Source organism: Ruditapes philippinarum, unplaced genomic scaffold (genome assembly GCF_026571515.1).
Source record: "Ruditapes philippinarum isolate M1 unplaced genomic scaffold, ASM2657151v2 ctg2571_1_1_1_1, whole genome shotgun sequence".
NCBI lineage: Eukaryota > Metazoa > Mollusca > Bivalvia > Venerida > Veneridae > Ruditapes > Ruditapes philippinarum.
The window spans coordinates 196,156-221,925 of record NW_026864273.1 but is presented as its reverse complement, the minus strand read 5'-3'; the positions used below and the strand labels follow the sequence as shown (position 1 = coordinate 221,925).

At 32.2% G+C, this 25,770-nt stretch overlaps 1 protein-coding gene across 1 annotated transcript; it reads left to right on the top strand.

Moving 5' to 3' along the window:
- Positions 1-408: 408 nt before the first annotated feature.
- LOC132725029 (spermatogenesis-associated protein 24-like) lies at positions 409-24,954 on the top strand. The gene is made up of 6 exons (XM_060710016.1): positions 409-562; positions 14,173-14,250; positions 18,422-18,484; positions 20,190-20,320; positions 21,168-21,238; positions 24,221-24,954. The coding sequence occupies exons 1-6, from the start codon at positions 440-442 to the stop codon at positions 24,454-24,456; spliced, it is 702 nt and encodes a 233-aa protein (XP_060565999.1). The 5' UTR covers positions 409-439; the 3' UTR covers positions 24,457-24,954.
- Positions 24,955-25,770: the final 816 nt, after the last annotated feature.

Below are 25,770 nucleotides of genomic sequence, written 5' to 3'. Positions count from 1 at the left end.
AAAAAAGACTTTAGTTTATTTATTTTTGTTCAAATCTTAAATTTATGTTTTTTATTTGTTCATGTTAATTGACTTAATAACTTTTAATTTAAAAACAGTACAAAACAAGCAACAGTCACGTGCGGAAAACTGAATAAGGGCACAAGAAATAAGTTTGAATATATTTGAACATTTTGCAATTCGCAAAAAAATCCGCAATTCGCGGACATGATAAACATATAGGGCAAACGCTGACAATATAGACATAGAGGAAAAAAGCGGACGATATAGATATATAGTGTAGATTGACATTCTTTTCAAAATATACAATTTACTATGATTTGTAATTTACTTTTGTTTCTATATTGCACATTAATTGACATATTAGCCGAATCTTCTTCTGTGTACATATATAATTATGAAATCCCACCCAATAGTTAGCTCCCTTATGTAAACAAATATGGCGGACTCAGATGATAACTCGACTGAATACGAACAAATTCCATCGCATATTATTGTTCAGAAACAACTTCAAGACTTGATTGCCATCCAGAAGGCTCGGGTTGCAAGATTGGAACAAGATGTAATGATTTTTGATTGATTATCTTAATATTAGAAATATTCATGTAGCTACATCTTGTTGAATATGTGTTGTAACTTGCACTTTTGTACTGTTGCAAATTCACACATTACTACGAGTTGAGATATTGTACTATTTTATGTAGAATCAAGATTATGAGCAAAAAATTAATATATCTAAGAATCTAGCTTGGGCATGTCAAAATATTCTATTGATATATTGATATTGATAACTATTCGCCCCACTAACGATTGGCTCCATAACCACTCGCACCATTTTAGTGACGATTTGCCCTAGATAAGTGACGATTCTTCCTACTTCAAAACAGGGTCTTTCAAATAGAAAGGTCTGGAAACATTGCAAATCTATAAAATTTTTACTTTTAAAGTAAAACTGACCGAATAGTAACTTCGGTATATACCGTTTCGTAAAATACTGGTACTGGATTTGATACTTTTGTAATTTTGTAAAAAAATAATTTAATAGTCAATATGTCAAAAAATAAGAAGATTTTAAAATAAAAACAGCCTACAAACACGTAAAGCAAACTATGAATTACTGTTATCATGCGGCGAGTACGGCTTTCGCGGCAAAGTTGAAGTTTGGTGGACGCGGCGATATTTTTGTAAAGTATTGTGCCGACTTATGTTTCAAGATAATAATATTTTTTGTACTCGGCAGGAAATATTAAATCATTTAAAACTGATTTTGGTAAAAGTTTGTTTAAATGTTCAAAGAAACAACGAGAAAACATATCAAATACTTGAGTAATCATCGGCTCATCGCACACAGTCCTTCCAAACACATCGCACACAGCTTTTTGCTGTAATGACAAATGTAAAATCAACATATGACAATTTGTTAATTCAAACAATGCTTTTAAAAAATAATTAAATCCTTTTTTCAGTTTTATCTCTAAACACTCATAATGAATACATATTTAATGTTTTCCAGTTCTTTTCTTCCATTACCACATGTACAAATCCACACATTGAATTACGATTTTGAACATAAATGAGGCCGAAAATATTCCGACAAAATATGCCTCCTTTTGTTTTTAGTGTAACACTGAACTATTATTAAACATGTATAACATTTTTTTCTGAACAAAAGAATCGCTGACAGAACTTCAATCAAAGAAGAGTGTGAATGTCGGCGGCTCTTTGATGGTGATAGAGTTACAACATCAAAGGGAGGCATATTCTTTTTAATAGCCTATTATGCACCTGTCAAAGGTCAATTTGTGTGTCAATTTGTGTGTATTAAACATCTAGATCTTTGATACTTTAAACAACTGAAACATATTTCATATAGTGTTTTGTAGGATTTTTTGCAAATGTTGGCTAGTATTTTTTTGCGTATTTGAGCAGTATGGAAATTATGCAATTTGGTGAGGACAATACCCTTTTTTTCTGTAGCAGATGTTCATGGTGCATGCTATTGAAAAATAAAAGATGTATAAAATTGAAAAGTAAATTCAATATTAATAAATACCAAATCCTTATTATTTGTAAAGCATAGGTATTTGCTTTATGACTTCTACAAGGACTAATATTAGGTTAACATGAAAATGTAAACAAATCATTTTGGAAACAGTCTGTGCATATACATGTATTTCTAAATTAATTACTGGTGGAAAATATGTTTGTGCTGTTGTAGTTGAACAGACTGGAAACATAAGTGACTTTGAAAAAAACATCTAATGAAATGTCTTACATGTAATTCCAAATTGCAAAGTAAGCCAACCAATCCAGTGATATTATTTATTACAGTAAACAATAATGTGATTTAAAAAAGAATGTCAGCATCAGAATAAAATTTCTACACAGTAATAATAATAGCTGTAAGAAAATTATAGATAACCAACTGTCTTAAATTCTTTCAGATGTAGAGATATCAAGATTAAAACAATAATTTGTAGACTTCTCAGCTGCAGACTGCTGTCCTGCATAAGATATTTTTCTGTGTTTAAATTATGTCATGTTCTTTTGATGAAAAGTAAAAGTATTTTACAATTAACATGTGTAAATGTTATAAAAAAGAGTAAACACAAAACAACAAAACATGGAACTTGAGAAAAGTATACTTTACAGCATGAAATTTCAGAAAGACCAGTAATGTAACATATTTATTTTCTAGCACTACATGTTATATCTCTTCAGTTTTTATACTTGCAGCAAGGGTTTGATGTGGTATTGTAAAAGTATCAGTATCGATAACATACTCATATCGTTTCGTCAGTACCGGTAGCGTATCGGACCGTTTCGTGAAGAACGATATCCAACCCTAGTGCTATGCCATATCACGGTCAGTAGATAACCAAATCACATGACTCAATCGAGACAGCATTTTACGTAAAATTGGTCCGTCTCCAGACCATTCATTTTGAAAGACCCTGTTCAAAATAATGACTAGATACCTTATCATAACGAAGAAATGATAGGATTTAAAGTATATTTTGATTTGTTTTAAGAAGAGAAATATTCATTTTAACTATTTGGATATAGGTGAAAACGATTTGCACGAGTTCATACTACATCATAGCACGGATTTATATTACAGGGATCGGGCACTCCCAGTTAACCCTATATAAATGCTGTAATATCTTGTCGCTCACCCGATAAAGGTACACCGATCAATAATTTACCGGCGCTAAGCATAATTGCCCGTTCGCAATGGATACCTACTTTGCAAAATACAATATACATGTAGCTTTTCCATTTATTATCCAATTTTCGAAATTTAAAGTTTATTTTGAAGTAAAATACTTGTTTAATACAAATATCTAATTTGCTTTTTAAAGTGACAGACTTACAATAAACAAATTAAATTGACAAAATCCGCGGTAAATTGACAATTTTTATATAAAAAGCAGGTACTTGAAATTTATAACGGTAACATGATAAATTCAATTTCAAAATAAAAAATTGAACGATGTTAGTTATTCACAGATGATCAAAGATGCAATAATTAAGATTTATTAGGTGATGTTGTCAAGTTTATTGACGTACAATTGTTTTACAGGTAATGTATTACAGGCTTTACAATTCGCTCAACGCGCAAAGTAAATTTATTCAATTTTGTTGTACAAAATATTGCTGAGATTGTCAATATTGCCATATTCCATGTATTCATAGAATATTTAAATTTCTTTCATCATTTATTTCATTATTATTTTTTTGTAAATCTGTTTTAAAATGTCAGTGCAATGAAGTAGACAATCATTGTAATAGTAAAGTACTCTCGTGTGGCTTTCTCGATTCCGGCCTTCTTAATGTCACTTGTATATTTTAATTTTTCTTTTTATTTGAACGCCTGTAGAAAGATATTTCTAATATTTTTTAATGTAACGCTAGAAACAATAAAAATCTTTACAGTTTGAGTCAGTATTATCTGAAATAAAAGTAACTGTTAATTACCAGGTAACAAGACATACTAGTAATTGAATATCTTTATTTTCAAACTTTCATCACCAGGTTACATGGGGTAATTGCACTCAATCTTCAAAAACATATAGAACTTGAATGTATATTTTGTCTTTAACTAAAGTCTGTGGTATGACATAATAAGAGAATGATTCTGAAGAGGATATATATAAATACCACGTAAATCTATTTTCTTTACTTTATTGACATTTATTAATGAAATTGAAAATATACATCTAAATTTGTACAGTTCTTTCTTTGAAAAATAATGAAAAAGGAAAATATGGCAAATCATTTGACCTGAATTGTGAAGGATAACTATGAAAAAAAATCTGTTTTAAAATAAGAAAATGATATTATTAGACAGCTGTTCTGTATGCCAATAAAAGTTTTTCCTTGCCAATCTAATAAATTTATCTATATATGGAAGCTTGTCTTGAATGATCTGAAAATATATTAAAAGACTTATTAGTAGAATATTTACTATATTTATACTAATATTCAGGTAATCGAATAAAAAATGTACAAATCATTTAGAAATTATTCACAGAAATAAAAACAAATTTCAAACATGACTTTCTTTAAAAGTTTTTAAGCAATCAAGAAACAATTTTTTGCAACGCAACTGTTAAACCATGTAAAAAATAATGATATTAATCTGAATCACGGTAATAATTTGTGCTTGAAGAGAAAGGGCATCAAGTGTAGAGAGTATACCTAAACAATAGGCAAATATTTTTTAAATTAGGTACTTTTTAACTCGGCGTTGTAGCATTCTATCGGCATATTTTCATATAGTAATACTTTAGTGGCACAAAATAATACTGTATCAATACATTCATATGTGCATAATTTTGCACAAAGCTGCAATAACACCACATACTCTTGTAAAAATCTGCCATATTTTGCTCTCCACGCGTTCTGCCATCTTTCATTCTTTCCACCTTTATCTGATGTGCGATTCCGCGCAAGCGCGCGACAAGATTTTAACCTAAACGATAGTGTCCTCGTTAAATAAATCGGTGATCATAGCATACATAGAAATACTAGAAAATACCATTGTCATTTGAAATTACCATTAAAAACTTATTAGTCCCCTACCGGTTTAACCGGAGGGGACTTTAGGTTTACCCTCCGTCCGTCCGTCCGAGCAAACATTTGATTATTATGAGCTTCATTCCGTAGTTAAATAAAGAACAAAAACTCATAAAATTCAAATTAAGAGCTATTTTTTTGTTTTTATGAGCTTATTTTGCTTATGGACGTTGGTCCAGGTGGTGTTTATGAGCTGATTTGCCTCATAAACATCAAAAGTTGGTATGTCCATCCGTCTGTCCGTCCGCACTACCAAATAGGGATAGGGGGGCCATCTAACTGTAAACAGAACAAAAGAGAACAATAGAGCTCATTCCGTAACAATAGAGTAAGGGGCCATTGGCCCTCTATTAAACAATAGAAAATAACAAAAGAAATGGCCCCTTATTCCATTTCGGCCGGACGTCCGTCTGTCTGTCAGTCCGTCAGTCCACAAAACTGGATCCCACGATAACGCAAAAAGTACTGAAAATATTTTTATGAAACTTGATATATGGATAGATGGCAGTATGGAGATTATGCACGTCTTTTTCTTTTCTTTCTATGTTGAAAATTCTGGTTGCTATGGCAACAAATAGTCTGAAAATATGGCAAATTTAACACATAAACTGGATCCAGTGATAACTCAAAAAGTACTGAAAATATTTTTATGAAACTTGATATATGGATAGATGGCAGTATGGAGATTATGCACGTCTTTTTCTTTTCTTTCTATGTTGAAAATTCTGGTTGCTATGGCAACAAATAGTCTGAAAATATGGCAAATTTAACACATAAACTGGATCCAGTGATTACTCAAAAAGTACTGAAAATATTTTTATGAAACTTGAAATATGGGTAGATTGCAGTCTGGAGATTATGCACATCTTTATCTTTTCTTCCTATGTTGAAAATTCTGGTTGCTATGGCAACAAATAGCCTGAATTTCAAGATTTCTGATTTAAATTTTTCAGCTTTTTCACAATAAGTTCTTTATTTCTTAGGTGTTTACTTCAAACTTTAAATATAAGTTTCTGGTAATCAACCACATCATATGTGACAAGGTTTACAACTCTAGCACAAAAATTATCAGTTTTACCTCCCTTGAACTTAGAATTTTTATGAAAAAAAAAGTTGTCTTTTTAAATAACTTCTTTATTTCCTAATGTATCTACTTCAAACTTCATATATAATGTTTCTTATTATCACTCAACATTTTTGAGAAGGTTAAATACTCTAGCAAGACTATTCCAGAATTATGTCCCCCTTGAACTTAGTCTTTTTTCGAGAAATTGGTATTTTTTACTCCAACTTCTTCATTCCTTATAGGATTTACTTTAAAATCCCACATCGTAATAATATGACAAGGTTGTATAAACATAATTTCCTTACTAGGCAGGGAAACTTAACACATTACTGTGAAATAGATAAACTTAGAACTCAAAAGATTTAAGTTCATTCATGTCATTGATTCATTCACTGGTAAAATTGAAATCAGAATGTTGCTGGGGTTCTAACCGGTAGGGGACTTATGGATTGCTTGCAATACTATGATAATTGCTTGTTTAAGCTAGTTTAAAAAAAACAACATGCTTCAGCTTATTGGTCCTGATATAAATATCATTTTTTTGAAAGATTAGCTTGTTAAAGGCGTCGTTATGAATGGGGATTGCAAGTTTGATCAAAACAATTAAATTCCCATGTGTCTGTACAAGTCATGAACATTGATGATATAATTGTCTTGGTGTTAAGGCAAATGTTTTTTAAATGTTACAAAAATAAATGAAAATAAAAAAGGAAATAGATCATTTTATCGAGATAGCATTTTGAGCAAGAATGAGCTGTCTAAACTAACCTTGTAAGTAATAGAAAGAGCATTAAACATGAGGCTATCTAATTTGGACAAGGGGATGTAGCCCCTGAGTATTAATCAGATTGCCGAGTGTTTTGATGTTCTTTCTCTTTTGTATCATAGTCAAACATAAAAACAGGGTCCCTTTGTCACAACATAAAACCCCAGAAAAAAGTAACCAATGAACGAGCATTTGAATATGATATTTCTATAGCTTTCCGCTTTTCTGCTGTCACAATAAGTAAACCCCAGCAAAAATGATCCAATCAATGGGCATGCTCTGGAGTGCGGGTGATTAATACCTGCACTCCAGTTAACGCACTGTGCATGTATATATGTATACAATTTAACTCTGACAAATTTTCAATGATACAAAGTGGACTTTCATGCACAGTTACAGGGCCGCAGATAACATGCGTATTTGGGTAATTACCCAATTAAAATTTCAAAAAAAAGCAATAGAAATAATAACTTAGGGTAAGAAAAAGTAAATAATCTTATATATATATATGCAAACTACATTGGAACTGGTGGGTAAAGACAATATACTTAACGCCATACATCAGACAGATCAAACTGTTTCAGACTGTTTTAACCTTTAAATTAATCAGACAGCTTGGAACTCTCCTAGGCCAATAAACCATAAAGCATAGTAGTAAGTAGCATTTTCTTTAACCATGCATACAAAATCTACAACAGTCTACAATGAAGGTCAGAAATTTGGGGTAAAATACATGAACATGTGTTTTAAAGATATACTATGCTAATTCTTGCCTGAAATATTTTTATCACAGAAATTTATTGAAATATATATAATTCTTACAGAATATGTCCAATTTGAATAAAAGAATGAATAAGTTATGTATAAGAAGCTGCATGCCCTATTACACAGAGGGTCGAACGTATAGCGATGCGATACTCCTTTAAGCGAGGTGAATTCATGCGATACGCCCTAATGGCGGACGGGAGCGAAAACGAAAGTGGGTATGAGCATGTTTTTTTCCAAATATTTGTTGTCTATTGTAATTTTTTGAAGAATAGCATTGTGCATGCTGATCAGAACTTATAATTGTGCATGATTGTCAAAATAAAATACTAATACTTATAGAATTGAGGAAGTTATTGAGGTATTTGTTGCTGCAAATTCAACCGTCAACCTGATATGCACATGCAAACGAATAATGTATCAGTTGTTTTAAAACGAGACATTCGATTAGTTTAAGTCCCAACATGTTTATTTTTGAAAACAAAACGATATACAAAAGTAGTTTTCCATATCTATCCGAAAATATATAAAATATTTCCAGTTTTCTCACTGTACGCCTAATATTTGGTCCGATAAACCACCCTGTACGAAAAATCAGCATGGCTTTTATGAAAAACAGGACCGATTCAGGCCTGTTTTGAACCAGAATTGGCAAAATCAGGGTGAAATAGACATGGACCCTGAATTTTCAAGAAATCTCACATGGGAATTCAAGTTTTTTCTACCCTGACATTGTCATCATTTTGGTAAAAGTCAGGGTGGAGGCAGGAATATTTGCACTTTGAAAATTTTTTGACATAGATTTTACTGACTTGGAGAAATATAAGCAAAATCTACCCAGATATTTCAAAGTTAGAAAATTTTCAAGAACCAGTTTCAATACAGTCTTAAAAGTTCTTCATTTCCAGCCTTTTTTTTTCTTAGTTAGAGTTATTAGAAATGAATATTTACAGTAATACACTTATAGTACTGTTTACATTGCTGTTCAGATAAAATTGATTTTTTTATTCAGAAGAAAATATATTATAATGTCTATTTCTGGAAAGTTTCAGTTGATTTATGGTAAACTCCATTTAACAAAAATTCTTTTCATTTACTGAATTATTTATTATTATTATTTTTTTAAATTATGTAGATTATTAACTCAACATGATTTATTGTTATCTATAAAATTGATAGTTGTTTCTAGTAATTGATTGTATTTATATTTAACTTATAATCAACAATTTATTATTTAATGCATAAATTGGTCAGCAATAAGTAATGTTCAAGATTTGTAGTTGTTATCCATCATCTCACAATCTGCACAGAATCTCCTACTTCTAAGGTCAGCTTTCAGTTTATATAAACAAATAACCTTCAAGCGGAACTTTTTACAGTATTTCAAAATACTTTGTTAAACTGGGCTATCTGGCAGATGAAAATAGAGAAGTTACCACAGATTGACTGACAGCAGTCTAAAATCCAGAGAAAATATCACACCCTGAAAATCATTTCCAGCATGGTCATTTTCTTTAGAAAGATTGGAGGCTTTAGTTGTGATTTTAATTCAAATAAATCAACTTACAATTATATATTAATACATAAATGAGTTTTGATAATGACATAGAAAATGAGATTTAAGAATTCAACTACCCCAGCTATACAGAACTTTCTTGGGAAATTTATTGTGAAACTTATAAATAACATGGAGCATAATAGATGTTTTAAACTGTGTTATTCAATTTGAAAAAATGGAGGGAAACAAGCAGCCAATTGTAACAGATAAATGGTAAGTTATAATTGAATTACAGTTCTTAATATTTTTAATTTTTCATAAAATTATGAATTCTGTAAGCTCAGTATTCTGAAAAGATTTTAAATAAATTTCCAGGAAACCTGTTTTAAAATATGGAGGGAAAATGAAATCATTCTTAATTTTTCTAAATAAATATACATTTTGATCATTCCATTTTAGAAAAAAAAACTGAAGTCTTGAAATGTAATAAAAATTATGACATGATTGCATTTTTTTTTCCTACTCCCAAAATTTAGGTTGAAGCCAAAATATTTCAGTAACATGTGAGAAGAAGAAAATGGTGTAGTTGGAACAAAAGAATACAATAGAAGAAATATTACTGGTAATTTTTAATTTTTTCATTTGCTATCAAAATCAGTTTCAGTTTTAATTATTAAAAGTATTCATTCCTGTAAATTTTATGGAATTAATGACTTCATGAAGTCAGTACATATATGTTTATAATGCTGTAGCTTCTTTAAAATGATTTCATCAATAATTTGTTATTGCAATTGATGAAATATTATACCTTTAAAACTACACTGTATGGACATATTTCTCTATATTAAGGTGTAACATTTTCTTTTAGATTAATATATAAATTGAAAGTTGTCTATAGCATATTCCTACACTGCTTTCTTATGTTTACAGATTGTGTAGTCCAGATACTATAGTGTGGAATTATGTAATACAGTGTGCAGCTACCTAGTGGAAATATCAAACACAAATGACTTTTGAAATGTATTTAATTGTATGAAAATCAAATACAGATAAGTGAAAAAAAAATCTCAATTATTATTTTGTCAAATATCAAAAAGAACAGGAATCTGGGTTGGATTTTTATTTTAATTTCAGGGTGGGATTTGCCAAATTTTTGGTGCGGGATAATAACAGGAGGAAAAAAGTCTGGTCTGACTTTTTAAACAGAAATCAGGGTGAATTATGGCTCATTTAAATATTTCAAATTAATCCCACCCTGAAATTGCTCTTAATTTAACTAGAAGTAAATCTATTTTTAGAAATCTGTGTGAGTGAAAATTCTGCCCTGGATTTCCATTTCAGGGTGGTATTTTTTCTGGCTCATTTAAATATTTCGTTGAATCAACCCTGAAAACACTATATATTGTATACTAAAAAATCTAAAAATAGATTTCTGTCTTCTCTATAGTCAACTGAATAGCTTAAAAAACCTGGCTGGGAATAAATTTCTGATCCCATGTCAAATCAGGGTGTAGTCAGGGTAGGCATTTTCGTACAGGACTGTACGCACAAATGTTGGTATGTTTTTCTTTAGCAACTTCCTCATTACAGTACTTTCTTATTCAATTTTGATGAAATATCATGTTTTGAGTTTGTATGTTGATCATATGTTAACCACAGTGTCAATTAAAACAACAGTGTCAATTAATGTATTATACTATGATATAGTTAATTTAAATATTCTTTTCTCACAAAGGTTAATCATTAAAATGAGATAAGAATTTGAAATTCTATCAAATAATAAATAGACACAATAATATTCGTTTTGTTTCTTACATTTATTTTTTTTGCAATGGAACTTGAAATTTATAAAAAAAAAACTGGTTTGATTTCCTTTATGGATTGGATGTTATATATTATATACAGAGCACATCATTGTATTTCAGTAATTCTGATGTTTGTCATTAGCTCTGTCGCTTTGAATATATAATTTTGCTACTCCATAACCAGTGTATATCAAACAGCTTTGTGTATTTGCTTATTAAAGCATTGATACTTTTAATGATTTAACATATCTGCCAGTAGTTTTACTTTTAAAACTTAAAGGCTTTCTCTGCAACATTTAATGTATAGCATTACCCCTCACTTTTTTGTAAATATTCATTTCCACTAGGAGTTACTCTTATTGTTAAAGCAAGTGTACCAAGAGATTTGGACTGTTACAGGGCAACAGTACTTTTTTAACAGCATCAAGTCTGGTCAAGTGTTTTTTTTTTACCTAAAAAAAAGTATTATAGATTTAAGAATTTGTTCAGGTAATAAAATAGATAACACACATGGGTTTGTGAGTAACATTAAAAATATCATTCCTTGTAAAAATACTGTTACCCTCGGCTAACACCTTGGGTAACAGTATTTTTCTTGGGATGATATTTTATAACCCACAAACCCATGTGTTATTTATATACTACTCCATAAGCAGTGTGACTCAATCTAATATTATATACTCAATAGCTTTTTGTTTATTTGCACGTGTCAGCATTTGTACTTGTGGTACTTTACCTATTTGGCAGTAGTTTTGTTTGTTAATCAATTTGTAATGTTTTAATTGCTCTGCAACATTTAGAACTGTGTATTTGCACATGTGAGCATCAGCTGTTCCTAAGAAAGACACTGAGCTGTTTGATGTCCAATGACTGACTGAATTTTGAAATTGTAGTTTTGTGTTTTTTCCTGACAGGCCACAATTATGTGCACTACAAAAATAGCCTGTTCTTAGTGTTCTAAGCAACATTTTAGAAAAGAATTTTACCAGCTAAAGATTTTTACCACCTGGTTCTCAGTCTCTATCTCTAGAACAGCAGTGAAATGTACTTTCACTGTATTTTATAGGTTGTTTGAAATGTTCAATTCTATTTATAATATAAAAGAAATAGCAGTTTGACAGCAGCATGTACAAAAGATCTTAGAACCTCATGAAGTAAAACAGTCCTAAATATATCACATATTAACAGCTATTTTTCTGAAATGTTCTACTTTAATAGTGAGTTAATTTATACGAGATTTCTTAATTTGTTTCTTAAATTCATTCTTACATATTTTGGTCAAATTCCTACTTTTTATCTAAGATCTTAGAGTAAAGGTTACTTTTTTCCAACTCCTAATTATCACAGGATAATTATTGTTAATTATTCAAATTAAGTTCAAACACTTATATGGATGGTAACATACAAAACTTTTATTTCAAGTAAATCTTTAAAGCAGAAGATTTTAGAATTCTGGAAACGGGCACATATATGGTAGATATTTTAGTATAATCATAGGAAAACATGTACAGCAGATGTGATAATGAAAAATATCGAACCTGTAACAGCGTACAGTTATTTTATCGCACCAAAATCCAGCGTACACTTACATATTTTGACCTGCGTCAATGTATATCGGAGCACAAAGGTACTTGCTATGCAACTCAATTATGATTACTCTTATAGAATAAAGAAGAAAAAGAAATTAACTATATTAATATAAACTTGCATTAAGCGATTTTATTCAACGACCCAAAATTAGTTGCCGTCAGTTTACCTTCTGAATTTAGGCCTCTGTAATTTTGATTAAATGTGTGTCGGTCCTATCTTCTTATCCTCAAAACAAAATATGCAATTGTAATCAAAGATTTATGAAATACTTAATAAAAACACTCACTCTGACGTGGGTTTTTACGGGTAAATCCGCCATTGGGGCGTATCGCATGAAATCACCTCGCTTAAAGGAGTATCGCACCGCTATACGTTCGACCCCCTGATACAGATCAAGTAAAATTGGTCTTTCCTTAAAAAAAACTGCCATTTTTTTTAATGACACTATATATTTATATTGTAACCACCTATAGTGTTTATAATTTTAAACATAACATATATACTTTATGTGAAATAAAACATGTTTATTTTATATTTACAAAGAGACTGTGTAGCAATTATAAATATTCTCAAATATGTATTTTGAGCATAGTATATCTTTAAAACCCAAATTGGTTAGAGAGGGTAGGTTAAAAAATGCAGAAATAACTCTAAGAAAATAGAAAAAACCCAATAGTTCACAAAACAAGGGGTAATCACCCAATATACACAAAATGTTATCTGTAGCCCTGCAGTTATGAAGTACCACCAATTATTGAATGGCTTGAGCTATGCCAGCAGGGTCTCGAACTTGGGCACTGCCATGGAAGCTGGATTGTTCTTGCCTAGATCATAAGATGGTTGAAAAGTAACAGCTAGTGTACAATTGTTTTCTGCTACTTCATTTCTTTTAAACTTTTTTTTTTTAGAAAAAAACTGTGTCCGTGTCATTACTCTGTCTATCCAATTTTATTTTGTCTTTTTCTTGTGCACTGTTAAAGAAATGTCAAGTTGGACAGTTTAACAAATTGATGTAAATGTAGATTTTGTATTTATAGTAGCTCACCTGAGCACACAGTTAACAGAGGTGAGCATTTGTGAGAGGACATTGTATGTCATGCATTGTTTGTTGTATGTTTCTTCCTGGACAAATGGTTTATTTTAAATGAACCTTGGGTAGTCTCTTAAAAAAATACCTAAACCTGCAGGTTGCTCAGGTTATAATTAAAGACACATTTGAAATCTTCTTGTGTAAAGTCATAATGCCTAAAGTTAAGATATTTACCATGTAGCTTTGCTGCTGGACCTTTCAAAAGTTATATAAGTTTTATATTTGTCCCTAAGGTCATAAGTAGGATGTCCTGAGGTTCATTAATAGTAAATATATCCTCTGAAACTGCAATGTCCAGAGCTAAGAAATTTGGAAAAATGGAAAAAAACACAATCACATTGTTGTCCTCAACCAAAAATATGAATCATGGTCCTGTTGATCAATCTTCAACCCCTCCCCACCCCCCAACCCCCGCCACTAACACTGAAAATGTTTTATTTTGTATGTAGTATAACCTTTAATCAAAAGTTATATAAATCATGTGACTTCAAGACTCTCTTTACTTTGTTTTAGGTGTCAATGAATAATGAAACATTAAGAGACAGCTATATTCCAAAAGAGCAGTATGAAACTGAGCTCAGCTCCTTACAGGTAAATATTTATAATTTATATACAATAGTTATATATACAGACACTGTAATGTATTTAATTGCAAGATTATTTATCTCAGTTCAGTTGTTTGTTTTCAGAAAGTTTTTTGTTTATTTGGGCCTGTCTGCCTCCTTGAACTAACCATTACAGGTGTCATATGAGGGAACCTACCAGCTGCCATCCATCTCAAAGTTACTAATAATCTACAATCCCTGGATTGAAAGGCTGTCACCATTACCACTTAGCAAAAGCTCACTCATTAATAAAAGAGTAAACTTTGACTATTATATCTTTTGTGTAATCTACTTACTGTACATATATTATTTCAAAAATTTATCGCTCTTTTTATTCACCACCTCAAAACCCCATTAAAATGCTTAAGGGTTAATAAGAAACAAAACAGTAAGGGTAGGATTTACAATATAAATAGTTCATTCTAGAACTTAAAATCTGCAAACATGTACAGTCAAACCTGTAAACAATGGCTACCCTAAGAATGGACTGAGCATGACAGGTTTATAGACAAGTGGTCATTATTTAGAAGTCATTCTGTTCTATTTAATCAATGGAGGATTGTAGCAAAATGACCTTTATTTACAGGGTGTACTTTATCTGTATGTGGTCTTTATCACAGGTTTCACTGTAAATTGTTAAAATATACAGAATTGTAGAAATTTGATGATTGGAATAGTAAATGGTTCTTCCTATGTTTAAACATTTGTAAGTTTTTTCTTAAGACTGCTGTGTGTATTTATTACACCCACCTGGAGGCAGGCTGCTTTAATAAAATGCTCATTTTGATATTATCTAAAGCTGTAAGTAGATTTTAATGAATTTTGATTCTTATTGTTTTGAATTTTTACACTTACCAAGCTGTTTTTAGCTCGACTTTTCTATGAAAAGGGGAGCTATCCTACTCGCCCCGGCGTCGGCGTTAGCGTCGGCGTTGGCGTCACACCTTGGTTAAGTTTTTCGTACCACCCCACTTTATTTCAGAAGTATTACAAGTATGGCTTTGAAACTTACCATACTTGTTCACCATCATAACCTCCATCTACAGACAGGAGTACATAACTCTGTCAAGGTTTTTGACAGAATTATGGCCCTTTTTTGACTTAGAAAGTGTATTGAGCTTGGTTAAGTTTTTTGTACCACCTCACTTTATTTCAAAACCATTGGAGGTATTGCTTTGAAACTGACCATACTTGTTTACCATCACGACCTTCATCAACAGACAAGAGGACATAACTCTGTCAAGGTTTTTGACAGAATTATGCCCCTTTTTATACCCCCAAAAACGAAGTTTGGGGGGGTATATAGGAGTCACTCGGTGGTCGGTCGGTCGGTCGGTCGGTCGGTCGGGCGGTCGGTCGGTCGGTCGGTCCAGACGTCCGTTGCATTTTCCTTGTCCGGAGCATAACTTGAAAACTAATGGTTGGAATTCAATATAACTACATACAATGGTCAAGCACATTGAGAGGAAGTGCAGTGCACAAGAACCATAACTCTATCATGACTAATTACAGAGTTATTGCCCTTTGTTACTTTTCCTTGTCCGGGGCATAACTTGAAAACTACTGGTTGGAATTCAATATAACTACATACAATGGTCAAGCACATTGAGAGGAAGTGCAGTGCGTAAGAAACATAACTCTATCTTGACTAATTACAGAGTTATTGCCCTTTGTTACTTTTCCTTGTCCGTGGCATAACTTGAAAACTACTGGTTGGAATTCAAAACAACTTCATACAATTGTCAAACACAATAAGGGGAAGTGCAGTGCACAAGAACCATAACTCTATCTAAAGTAATTACAGAGTTATTGCCCTTTGTTGCTTTTCCATTGCCTTCTTTTTTTTGTCCGGACCATAACTTGAAGACTAATGGTTGGAATTCAATATAACTACATACAATGGTCAAGCACATTGAGAGGAAGTGCAGTGCATAAGAACCATAACTCTATCTAAAGTAATTACAGAGTTATTGCCCTTTATTACTTTTCCATTGCTTTCTTTTGTCCGGACCATAACTTGAAGACTAATTGTTGGAATTCATTATAACTTCATACAATGGTCCAGCACATTGAGAGGAAGTGCAGTGCACAAGAACCATAACTCCATTTTGACTTATTACAGAGTTACTGCCCTTTGTTTCTTTTCCTTGTCCAGAGCATGACTTTAAAACTACTGGTTGGAATTCAAAACAACTTCATACAATGGTCAAGCACAATAAGGGGAAGTGCAGTGCACAAGAACCATAACTCCATCTTGACTAATTACAGAGTTATTGCCCTTTGTTACTTTTCCATTGCTTTCTTTTGTCCGGACCATAACTGGAAAACTTATTGTTGGAATTCATTATAACTTCATACAATGGTCAAGTAGATTGAGAGGAAGTGCAGTGCATAAGAACCATAACTCCATCTTGACTAATTACAGAGTTACTGCCCTTTGTTACTTTTCCTTGTCCAGAGCATGACTTGAAAACTACTGGTTGGAATTCAAAACAACTTCATTCAATGGTCAAGCACAATAAGGGGAAGTGCAGTGCACAAGAACCATAACTTCATCTTGACTAATTACAGAGTTATTGCCCTTTGTTACTTTTCCTTGTCCAGAGCATAACTTGAAAACTACTGTTTGGAATTCAGTACAACTTCATACAGTTGTCAAGGACATTCAAAGGAAGTGCAGTGCACAAGAGCCATAACACCATTTTGACAAAATACAGAGTTACTGCCCTTTGATACTTTTCCTTGTCCGGAGCATAACTTAAAACGTACTGGTTGGAATCCAAAACAACTTCATACAATGGTCAAGCATAATAAGAGGAAGTGCAGTGCACAAGAACTATAACTCTATCTTCAGTATTTATAGAGTTATTGCCCTTTGTTCTTTTTCTTTGTCTTTCTGGACTTATTACAGAGTAATTCAATTAAACTTCATCAATGGCCAACCACATTGAAAGGAAATGCAACATACAAGAACCACAATTATCTTTATTTGCCCACAACCATAACTCTATGTTTCAAGTCTTTTACAAGGCAGGGCTTTTTTTCACAGTTTGGGGAAGCAGCCCAGCCCTTAATTTTGGGGAAAAATTACACGGTATATTTGCGAAAGGGGAAGAAAAAACTTGATGTAAATTCAATTTTTGGGGAAAACTGCATGATTTTAAAGAAATTTTCTTTGGGGAAGCAGCCCTATACCGGCCCCTGTTATAGAAGGTAAAAAGGCCCTGCAAGGTATTCTGTTACTAGTAACATCCTCATTTCCGAAGCAGACTTGTGGGGGTATTAATCACATTTAGTGATAGTTCTAGTTGACTTAGAAAATACATTGAATATGGGTAAAATCCACTTATTGCCTTAACCCTTTGAGATATTGCTTTGAAACTTTTAATGCTATTTCACATCATTACCCCCATCTGTACGCAAGAGAAGGTAACTCTGTCAGGGATTTGTTTTAAAAATTAAGGCCTTTTATCGACTTAGAATCTTGGTTAACTTTTTTGTACCAGTCAACTTTTTGACTGAACTGGTTGAGATATTAAATTGAAAGTTGGAATACTTGTTTACCATCATGGTCCCAAAACATGGGCAGGAGAAGGTAATTCTGTTAAGGATTTTATTTGAATTATGGCCCTTTTTGACTTAGAAACTCAGTTAAAATTTTCATTCTTGTCCACTTGTTGACTTAACCATTTGAGATATTACTTTGGAAGTTGGAGTTCTTATGTGCCATCATGAGACCTATCTGTAAGCAAGAGAAGATAACTCTGTGAAAATGTTTCTTGATTTGTACTTAGAAATTCCTAGTTAAAGTCTTGTGTGCCCTTAACTGTCAAAGTTTTGTTTTATAGGCAAGCACTAAAAAAGTCGAGCGCGCTGTCCTTCTGACAGCTCTTGTTATAGTGACATTCTGCCATCTAAGTGTAAATGGTCAGTGAACAGGTAGAAATAAAAATAACTTGACATTTTGCCATAATTGTGTAATTTGTGTTCAATTTTATGTTTCACAATGAAAAAAACAACACAACAAATTGTCGTGTAAATGTCTGTAAATAATTACAGTGAAAAATGAGCAGAATGTTACTTTAATAGTTGACTTTAAATACATGTTTACCTGTACAGACTCCTACAATGGTATTTATACATTTGTTTTGTTCTAGGAGAGTTTAAGAAGTGATTATGTACCAAGAGAGCATTATGAAATGGCAGTGAAACAGCTTGAGGTAAATAGTTCTTAATTATACAAACTTTATTATTATCAACTTTCCTCATGATCATTAGTATAAAGTACATATGTACTTTGATTAATTTAAATCATAGAAACAAAGTCTTATAGAATATTTTTTCTCCCTCTATTTTACAAAAACATCTTATTAATTTTTATGAAGATTTGAAATTAAATATAGAACAGCTAGAAAAAAAAGTGTAATACATGTATGAACTGCGGAACAAGTCAAGTTGAAAGATGTTTTTCTTTACCATTATATTCAGTTAAATCAAATTAATGTCAATTTGCATGCTAGTTGCAAAACCAGTTTTTAACCAGGTTTTCAATTTTGAAAATCCTGGTTATTAGATTGGGGTATGGCGGGCGGATGGGCGGGTGGGCGGATGGGCGGGCGGGCGTCAAACGAAATTGTGTCCGCTCTGTAACTCTTCAACCCTTTGAAGAATTTTGATGAAACTTCAGACAAATGTTTACCACATCAAGATGACGTGCAGAACGCATGTTCCGCATGGCTGGCTCCAAGGTCAAGGTCACAGTGACATTAACATTGAAAATCCTGTCCGCTCTGTAACTCTTCAACCCTTTGAAGAATTTTGATGAAACTTCAGACAAATGTTTACCACATCAAGATGACGTGCAGAACGCATGTTCCGCATGGCTGGCTCCAAGGTCAAGGTCACAGTGACATTAACATTGAAAATCCTGTTTACATGATTTTAACTTGATTTGGCAGTCAAAGGTCATATCATCTTTGGAGGTAATTTAAAAAAGATATGATATATTATTTCATGTCTACTTTGTAACTTGAAAATTTTAAAAAATTTGAACTTTTTGAAGAATTTTAGAGCAAGCGTATATTTCTATATGATGTTTCAGCAGTTGATGTCTCAATGATTGTACTAAAACATCTATAGAACCCTCTCAAACTTGCTTTCATTTAACTCAAATTGTTGTCTCATTATTAAGTATACTCCTTGCAGACAGTATTGTTAGCCGAAATTTACATCCTACTCATTATCATGTATTCTCATGAATATTATCTTTTCCTTCATGTCATGTTATAATCTTTTGAATATTCATAGCAATCTTCATTCCAAAATTCATACTATAGTATAGAATCAGAACAACATTTTTGAAAACCTGGTTTCGTGGCATTGCCATGTTTCTTGTTAAGGGATTAAAAAAAAAACACACACATTTCCAAAAACTCCAAATATTTAGAAGAATTGATTTTTTTATTTAGGAGAAAAATCTCTTACTGTAATGTAAGATAACAATTAGAGAGGAATGATTCTCAGCTAGATTTCTTGATCTATCAGTTACTTTCTAAATTTCTATGAATTTAGACCTAATTGTGATCATAATTTGAATGAATCTGTAAATGTTTCCATTGATTTTAACTTGTTTTTGCAAGAATGCATGCCTTTTAAATTTTAAATTTGTAGCCACAAGTTGATTGAGAGAATTTGATAAATGTATGAAAACATTAACAGAAGTTTACACATAATGGTTTTTTCTCAAAAAGCCATGTATGCCTTAAAGTCTCATGCTTTGGGAAATCTTCACAGTTTTGGGAATTTTCAAGATTAAAGTTTGGGAATTTCCAACAGTAATGTCAATTGGAAAAAGGTCAAATAAAGGCAACATATACATTATATTGGTATTAATTTAGAATTTGATTTCTGTATTTGTGTTACTAGGAGGAGAAGATGGAGCATGCACAGACAAAGTTGAAATTAAATGAAGTAGTTGACAAGCTTGAGGAGGCCATGGCTGAAATAAACAATTTGAGGGAGCAAGTCCAGCAACAGAAAGTTACACATGAGAAAACGTATAAACTTTATGTATATTTACTTATTGTTAGTAGCCTAACTTCCTATAGCCATAATTGGCCAGAACCTTCACTTTTTGTTCTAAGAAATTGATTTTTTTTAGAATTAATGCATTTCTCCACAAGCAAATTTTTAATAAACTCCTAAATATATATCAATTGTACTAAGTATAATGCCAAAATGCACCTCTCACAATCAATGCTTAAAATATTTTCTTTTGGCTGTATAGTCACCCCTAAAACCCTTTTTGTAGTACTGCCTTGAAGCTGAGCTTCAATGTGAGCTATTGTGATACCCCTGTTCCTGGTTTAGACAACAAAATGTTACAAAAATGAAATGCCCAAAACTGTAACATTTTACTCCATTACCAACAGGTTGGTAATGGTGTTAAAAAAAGTAAATTCCATTATGTTATGCATGCATTACAATATGTAAGGAATTATAATAGTAATGAATGTTTTTATTTATTAAACTTTATATTTCATTCCTGTGAAATCTAAATATAAGTGTCTCCTAATTCTAGAGGTATACAACTCTGAATTCATGAAAATATTCCAATGCAAGGTAAATTCAAACCTGCAAACCATCACCACCCTAAAAAGAGACTAAACATGGTTTTTATCGACAAGTAGACTTGATTTAAAAGTTGCTCTGTTCTATTTCATCAATGGAAAGTTGTCACAAAGTGGCCTTTATTTACAGGGTGGTCTTTATTTGGAGGTGGTCTGTAACACAGGGTTGACAGTGTATTATGTTCATTTGAATAACTTTTATAACATTCTTATGCTTTTGCATCAAATAGTTTTTGTTATATGTAATATACATTTTACAAATTTTCTTTTACAGGAAAGGTGCCCTTAAAAGCAAACATATGCAAGAAACAGCAAAATCCATGAAATTACAGTCAAAGTGCTCAGGTCAGTAGTATTTTATGCCTACTTAAAATGTTTAGGACACAGATGTAATTCGCAAAGCCAAAATTAGTGCTAGGATTTAGTTTTAGGGCTGTAAATCATTTTGAATTTGTTTGGTGAGACTTTTTGAACACAGTTTTTTAAAGCCAGTGTCCAGTAATAATAATATATGTGCTGTATAAGCTAATAACCATAAATCAAAATGGTGGTTCATTTTAAGCTTGGCTATTCAAAGAATAGGAACAGCTATTATACTTACCCGGGCGTTGTGTCACATTTTTTATGTCTTTGCAGGCAAGTTGGTATTTCCAAAATTACTGAAGGAAATAGGTTAAACTTTACACACTTATTTGAAAGCATGATAAGAGGTCACTGTCCAAGGCCCATAATTCTAACATAATTTTGACACAATAAGGCCCTTTTACAACTTAGAAAATTCTACATTATTCAGCCTTTCATTTACCATCAAGCTGAAGCACTGAGAATAGTCTTACCAATAGCTCTTGTTGTTCAGTTTTTTTTAGTTGCTTAGATAAATGGAGCAATTATTAAGACTGATAAAAGAAAGAGAACATTTTTTTCAGACATCTACTCAAAAATAATTTGATTTTTTTATTTATGAAAACATGTTACACGTGTTTACCATCAGAGGAAATATACTTGAGCAATATGTTTTTGATCTGCCTCGTGTTACAAAGTTATTGCACCTGTTACAGACATTCCTTAAAATGGAATAGCTGGATTTATTAATACAGCCTTAAATATGTGCTTCTTTTTTAGCTCACCTGTCACAAAGTGACAGGGTGAGCTTTTGTGATCGCTTTTCGTCCGGCGTCCGTCCGGCGTCCGTAAACTTTTACTTTAAATGACATCTCCTCATAAACCACTAGGCCAATTTCATCCAAACTTCACAGGAATGTTCCTTTGGTGGTCACCTTTAAAAATTGTTCAAAGAATTTAATTCCATGCAGAACTCTGGTTGCCATGGCAACCAAAAGAAAAAACTTTAAATATCTTCTTTTAAAAAACCCTAAGAGCTAGAGCTAAGATATTTGGCATGAAACATCTTCTAGTGAGTGTCTACCAAGTTTGTTCAAATAAAAGCCCTGGGGTCAAAATTGGCCCCGCCCCAGGGGGTCATTGATTTTCCCTATATGCATATAGTAAAAACTTAAAAAATCTTCTTTTAAAGAACCCAAAGAGCTAGAGCTAAGATATTTAGCATTAAACATGTTCTAATAAGTGTCTACCAAGTTTGTTCAAATAAAAGCCCTGGGGTCAAAATTGGCCCCGCCCCAGGGGGTCATTGATTTTCCCTATATGCATAAAGTAAAAACTTAAAAATCTTCTTTAAAAGAACCCAAATAGCTAGAGTTTAGATATTAAGCATGAAACATCTTCTAGTGTGTGTCTACAAAGTTTGTTCAAATAAAAGCCCTGGGGTCAAAATTGGCCCCGCCCCGGGGGTCATTGATTTTCCTTATATGTGTATAGCAAAAACTTAAACTCTTCTTTGAAAAAACCCAAATAGCTAGAGTTTTGATATTAAGCATGAAACATCTTCTAGTAAGTGTCTAAAAAGTTGGTTCAAATAAAAGCACTGGTGTCAAAACTGGCCCCGCCCCAGGGGTGTCATTGTTTTTAACTATATGTGTATAGCAAAAACTTAAAAAAATCTTCTTTTAAAAAGCCCAATGAGCTAGAGCTTAGATGTTTAGCATGAAACATCTTCTTATTGGTGTCTACCAAGTTTGTTCAAATAAAAGCCCTGGGGTCAAAATTGGCCCCGCCCCAGGGGGTCATTGATTTTCCCTATATGCATATAGTAAAAAACTTAAAAAATCTTCTTTTAAAAAAACTCAAAGAGCTAGAGCTAAGATATTTAGCATCAATCATGTTCTAATAGGTGTCTACCAAGTTTGTTCAAATAAAAGCCCTGGGGTCAAAATTGGCCCCGCCCCGGGGGTCATTGATTTTCCTTATATGTGTATAGCAAAAACTTAAAAAAATCTTCTTTGAAAGAACTCAAAGAGCTAGAGTTTAGATATTAAGCATGAAACATCTTCTAGTGAGTGTCTACAAAGTTTGTTGAAATAAAAGCCCTGGGGTCAAAATTGGCCCGTCCCGGGGGTCATTGATTTTTCCTTATATGTGTATAGCAAAAACTTAAAAATCTTCTTTTGAAAAAACCCAAATAGCTAGAGTTTAGATCTTAAGCATGAAACATCTTCTAGTAAGTGTCTACAAAGTTTGTTCAAATAAAAGCCCTGGGGTCAAAACTGGCCCCGCCCCAGGGGTGTCATTGTTTTTAACTATATGTGTATAGTAAAAACTTAAAAAAATCTTCTTTTAAAAAGCCCAATGAGCTAGAGCTAAGATGTTTAGCATGAAACATCTTCTTATGGGTGTGGGGTTGGCTATATACAGGTGAGCGACCTCAGGGCCATCATGGCCCTCTTGTTTTTTGTTCAGTTTAGCTACTGACTTAATTGACTGCATGTTAATTTTGATTTTATATTTATCTTAAAGCTGCATGCCTCCAGATGAGCAAAAATATTTTGAGAAAATTAAACAGGAGAAAGATGTACGAAGATTTTATGACTAGTAAATTGATTTAAGATTCAAGCAATAATATACATGTCATGTGCCATTAAGGATTGATTTTGCAAAATTTATCATCATATTTCTACTGGGTAGTTAATGAGCGTATTTTGATATTATTTTTTTTGAAGTTTACTTGGATTACAATTGCTTTTTGCAATTTTTGAATTATTTTCTTTGTTCACTACACGATATTTTACTTTCAAATATATTTTAGAAATTTCATGAAATTCAGAATGAATCTGGAGGCATGCTGCTTTAATCATAGACTAGTGATCTTGAAAATTTAGTTGTATTTAACAGGATTGTAATTTAGATTAATATTTTTCTCAACTTGAAATACAAAAGAGAGTGAATCTAACAGAATGTTATGTATTATTACAGAATTTTCTCGAACTTGCGAGATGCAGGAGGAAATATTAAATTCCAAAAATTCTGAAATTAAAGATTTAGAACGGAAATTACAAGAGCAGCAAAGTTTATACAAGAAAGAAATTACTGAAGCAGAAATAGAGAAGAAACAACAGAGATACATTGCTAAAATGATGGAAGAACAAGAAAGAAAAAATTCTCGAACTTCTCACCAGGCTGTACCAAAAACAAAATCATTCAAAAGATGATGTATGAATGTGAAGTGATAATTAACTAATAACAAATACACAAAACGTGACAGAAATAGTTATAATGAAAATAGCTTTATAAGCCACATATTAAAATTGTGATAAAAAAAAACTTTGTCTGTGATATGAAATATAGAAGTGAACAGTGTTGTACTTATTATATGTCATGGCAACTTGTGCGACTGTAATTACCAGAGGTGTTAAATTGTGTTGATTTTTACGTCACATGTGTGCTTTAGAGTTCAAATGTGCTCTTAGGCTACAGCACATGATTAGATGACAAAGATGACTTGACAGTGCTTTATTGAATATCATTCCAGGCGGCACAGACTTGCACTTGTGTGAAACCATGAACCATAATTTCAGGCACTAAATTGAACTTTGGTAAAATCATGGAGCTAGCGAAACCATTAAAATGTTCAAATGGATGAATTATTAATGCTAACATGTTACGAATTTAATATGCCGCTGTTGATGTCATAAAGCAATTCTACAGTGTTTTGTTGTTGATTTTTGCAAAAAGAATTATGAATTTCTAGGGATAATTTTTTCTCTCTAAAAGTAAATGCCCCTATTTGGCATTTTCCCACAACCTATAAGAAATAATGTTGAAAACCTTGTTGAAAACTATGTTTAACAAACAGAGCATAAATTAATCAGATTAATGTTAACACATTTTTCTAGATCGGTTACAAATATTTCTATTCAAAAGTCAGCATTTTCAAAGACTTTTATTACGCATAATGTGTAAAGTACCAATATAGGTGGCGCGATAGCTCAGTTGGTTAAACCACTGATTATCACTCCTGAGGTCCCGGGTTCGATCCTGGGTTACACCCTTGGGATTTTTCAGAGACACTTTCAGTGTTTCCCACCTACCTAGAGGTGTACTGGTAAGAAATCCAGGTAATCCTCGCATGTATCAGTGCTATACACTGGGCATGTAAAAGAACCAAGGGGTCTATTCAATAAGAGCTAGGGACTGGTTCCCGGATTCCCTTGTATCTTAAAGCTGTTTCTTAAATGTATACAATGTATACCTGCTTATAGTAATCGAAAAACGATTTTAAAGCAGTATGATGTAGAAAAAGTAAAGCTCCATGGTATGCTCATACTTTATTATTATATTAAAGCTGACAATAAATCTATAAACCTTTCTAAAAATTATCTCAAGTACTATCAGAGACTTTTATTACAGAAAGCTCTGAGGTACTATATACACTTTTTTGGTGTGCTACATTATATTTTGATACTCTTACGATTGCCATTGATAATAAGTAGATGAAGTATATACATAGAGGATATTTGTTTGTT